Below are 4440 nucleotides of genomic sequence, written 5' to 3'. Positions count from 1 at the left end.
ACTAGGGATATGATCAGTATCCCTAGTTTTGGGTATAGGGCTTTGGGTATAGGCAAATGCTTTTGCCATGTTTCTGACCAGTTTCTGCCTCTCCTTGCTGAGCGTTTCAATTCCTTTCCTGAAGTGAAGAGGACAGTAGTATCAAGCTAGTAATGATTCAGGGATCTGGTACTTTGATAATATTAAAAGGATAATTTCAAAATATCAGAACATGAAACATATGGTTAAAAAACATTTTGTGTTGTTCTTCTTAGTCATGATCAATTTTAACATATTGGTGTTACTCATAACCAAAAAATATTTTTACAAGTGAGAAATACTTAACTTCATTTATTTGGAATCAGCAGAAATAGAATTATTAAAAGAGCTCTTAGATGAATAAAGTAGAATCAAAATAATTAAAATTGTAGGTATCACAGCTAGCAATAGATTACACATAAACGTTGGTCATAGAAATATTGGCACTTAATAGAACGTGAACACATTAGCAGCATGTAATATTGTTGCCTTATGCTGTCTAGAACAGTGCTCTGATCATATCTGATCTTTTTTCACTGGCGTTTAGCTTTAATTAATACATCCACATCAGCTTTATCTGCTTCTCCAAGACTTTTTTGGTGGCTCTCAACCAGGACATTGTCTTCCTTTTTTCGAGGTCTCTGGGAACTACCATCTTTGTAAGCTATAGAAGCTCCATGGGCAACAAAGTTGTGCACATCCTGTAGCTTTTTCCGTAGCCATTCCACTCTTTCCATGGAGCTCAGATGTTTGCCCAGGTTATGCATAAACTGTATTTCACTCACAGCTCTCTTCCTGGAGGGAACAGAATCAGAGAGGATCACTCCATTAATTCCCCTCTTCCAAATCATAAAGCCAACCTTAAAAATCCAATTCCCCTGGCCTCACCATGCAGAATAGGCTATAGTACTTACTTAACAGACTTCCCATCTGATCTTGCAAGAAAACAGATGGCAAACATGACAATCATTACCTTAACCATGTCTTTTGCAGACATCATATTAACTAAAAAAGAAAAAGCAAAATGGAGGTATTTAAAAATACTTTTAACATTCCAAACTGTACAATTAAATTTATAGTAGCTTATATTTATAACCATACAAGTTTGCACAGAGTGTGACAGTGACTAATTGGATTTTTCTTTGTGAGAGACTTTTGGAATCAGTCTCTTTATTTTACAGTTTATATATATGACATATACACATAATTAGTATATATTATATATATACAATAATTAGTATATAGTAAGTATAACCCAATTGGCTTAGAAATGAGACAGATTAGTTTTACTTTCTTAGATATCTTTTTGAGAGTTCTTGTGCAAGTTATATGAATTTTAAGCTACATGAAGAATCAGAAAGTTCACTGTTTAGAATTTCCTCCCACATTTCGTGTTAATTATGACTAAATGCTTCTACTTTGCTTGAAAATGGCTACTTCTCTTAATTAGGTAAATTGTCAACAGTGTCTGTTTACTTAGCAAATTTCTTTTTCATAAGTAAACTTCCTTTCAATGTCATGATAACTATAAATGCCAAATTAATAGGTTCTGATTTAGAGATTTTTACTAACTTAACACCTAGTTCTCCTAGCATTAAAAAGAATGTGTCAAAGCATTTAAGCATCATCTAATTAATTACTTGTTATACAAATTTAGAGCTTTGATTCCATGTAAAATGCTTGTCTGTATCTTATCTTTTCAGTTCATTTTATTAACAATTTTGTTTGAGTATAATGTTTAGAATTTTGCTGTTTTGCTTTTAAGCTTTTTATCTCAAAATAGAAAAGTCTTACCTTAGTCTGCATTTCAACAGTTGCAAAAGCCTTCATGATAGAACTGCCTTTTCTTAGTACTTAATTTTCTCCATTTTAACATACACATAGGGTGGCTGTGGGAAACTGCATCATTTAGAAGTAGCATAAGGGACATTATAACCTACTATATTTGTTTTCACTGTGCAATATAAGCTATTGGAGGAGCACCAAATGGATATTCTTCATTTTTGGTTTATGTGAGAAACAGTCACTGTAGCCAGAGGACAGGAGTTTGTCCCAGCTCTGTCACGTGCACCTAGTGAGAACCTCTGCCTTTCTTCCCTGTTCTTAATAGAGAGGTGAGATTCTTACAAGAAGGTCATTAGAAAGGTGTAAAACATCCTTAAAATTCATGTACAGTTTTCAGATAGAAAACTAGAAAAGGTTTTATGTAAAGGGACCAAATATTCAGCAGTAAAACAGTTTCTCCAACTATAGTACACAGATTGAGCTCTCTGTGAGGATATTATGTGGGAAAAAAATGAAATTTTAACTCAGAGACATAAATTTACATTGATTATTTAAATCAGAATTATTCATTTCTCACTAGGCTGCTTTATTTCAAAATTTTAACAAGATATCATTAAAGCACATCGTGCCAGATTTTAATTATTTCCATGTAATTGCAGATGAGTTTAAAAAAAGCAAGGCCTCTCAAAATACTTTAATCACAAAAATAAGTGTTCCAACAATATTTTAGTAGCATAAATTTATTTTTTATCATGGCATTTTAATATTAAATATAATTCAAACCCTCCCTTAACATTTTACCTTGAACAAACAGCATGACATTATTAGGAAATGGTACACATTAAATGACTACTTGATTGTAAGAAAAGAACTCATGGAAACTTAAAAGAGAAAATAAAGTTTACTCACCACACGTCTTAGGACACGATCTTCTTTCAGACGTATTAGCAGCTGATGCTTTCTCAAAGTTGAGTAAACCTGAGAACGCTGATGAATTGAGCTGTATGTAGACCCTTCAATGTGACTTTTATATATATAAGTCTTCCACACACTGTGAAGCTTTTTTATTGTTACAGATGACGTCACTCCCAACTCTCTGAATTTTAACTATAGGATCAGAGAGCAGCACACACACTCCCATGGGGCGGTGCTCATTCTTCTTAAATTTTAGATAATTGGATGTTAAAAGGAAAACAGTGTGGGCTGGGAAAAGTGTTTATGCAAAGATTTCTAACAAATGGTGAATTGTAATTCTGATTGGATTAATGAATCTATATTCCAAAAAGGAATATATATTTATAAATATTATATATATACACACATATTCCTTTAGGAATTCTAAAAGAACTCAACCTTGAATATTCATTGGAAGGACTCATGCTGATGCTGAATCTCCAATACTTTTGCCACCTGATTCAAAGAGCCAACTCATTGGAAAGGACCCTGATGCTGGGAAAGATAGAGAGCAAAAGGTGAAGGAAGTGGCAGAGAATAAGATGGTTAGATAGCATCACAGACTCAATGGACATGAATCTGAGGAACTCTGGGAGACAGTGAAAGACAGAGGAGCCTGGTGTGCTGCAGTCCATGGGGTTGTAAAGAGTTAGACATGAATTAGCAACAAATTTAAAATAAAGTCCAATTTCAAAAAGTTATGGTTAAGTCATCATCTTATTGCAGGCTTCCCTCATAGCTCAGTCAGTAAAGAATCTGCCTGCAATGCAGGAGATCTGGGTTTGATTCCTGGGTCAGGAACATCCCCTGGAAGAAGGAAATGGCAACTCACTCCAGTATTCTTGCCTAGAGAATCCCATGAACAGAGGAGCCTGGCAAGTTACAGTCCATGGGGTCACAAGAGTCAGACACAACTTAGCAACTAAACCACCACCACACCATCTTATTATATTTGAAAGTGAAATTGAAAATAAATATATTTCTTATAGCCATAACATTGGCACAATTGTTATGAGGATTATAATGAATCATGTTACATTATGCTTACTTTACAAGCCATATTGGACCAATCTATATCATTCCTGATCTTGTTTCAAAAAAAAATATGTATAGTGCTTTTCTTTTTTTTTTTTTTGCTTTTCTTAAAGGAAGTGTTAAAAATATTTTGAGAATATGCTCTCAGTACATAATTTTAAAGGCTTCAAAAGTAAAACTATTTTAAAATTCATTTACCTTATATTTTTATCCCTTTTAATTTTAGTTTTCAATAAAAAAAAAAAACACTTGAAAAGCAGTAACTGTATGCCAGACCCACTGCAGTATTCTTGCTTGGGAAATCCAATGGACAGAGGAGTCTGGAAGGATACAGTCCATGGATTGGCAAGCAATCGGACATGACTGTGCAACTAAGCAACAATAATCGTATGCCAGACCTTCCGTATATTATCCAGCTAAGTCTTCATACCAATCCTTTAAAGTAAATACTATGATTAGCTCCATTTTCACTTGAGGAAGCTACTGGGGTTGGAGAGTGGAGAAGATGGAATTCAACCAAGTCTTTATGACTCCAGAGTTATTTTGATTCTTACCACCTCAGTTTCCCCTTAGAAAAGTAACCCAAATTGAGAGAGTAGCATTGACATATATACACTGCCATGTGTAGAATAGCTAGCTAGTGGGAAG

The 4440-nt window shown here is 34.1% G+C and overlaps 1 protein-coding gene across 2 annotated transcripts; it reads right to left on the bottom strand.

Annotated features, from left to right (window-relative positions):
* Positions 1-487: 487 nt before the first annotated feature.
* On the bottom strand, positions 488-2944 carry PTH (parathyroid hormone). Of its 2 annotated transcripts, none has more exons than XM_043898686.1 (3): positions 2854-2944; positions 933-1023; positions 488-813 (listed from the first exon to the last, which is right to left on the bottom strand). In XM_043898686.1, the coding sequence occupies exons 1-3, from the start codon at positions 2942-2944 to the stop codon at positions 552-554; spliced, it is 444 nt and encodes a 147-aa protein (XP_043754621.1). In that variant the 3' UTR covers positions 488-551. The 2 variants fall into 2 exon arrangements, with proteins under 2 accessions (XP_043754621.1, XP_043754717.1); XM_043898782.1 differs by lacking the exon at positions 2854-2944 and adding an exon at positions 2713-2809.
* Between the last annotated feature and the right edge of the window lie 1496 nt (positions 2945-4440).

This window comes from Cervus elaphus, chromosome 1, assembly GCF_910594005.1.
Source record: "Cervus elaphus chromosome 1, mCerEla1.1, whole genome shotgun sequence".
Taxonomy (NCBI): Eukaryota; Metazoa; Chordata; class Mammalia; order Artiodactyla; family Cervidae; genus Cervus; species Cervus elaphus.
This window is presented reverse-complemented; position numbering and strand designations above follow the sequence as displayed.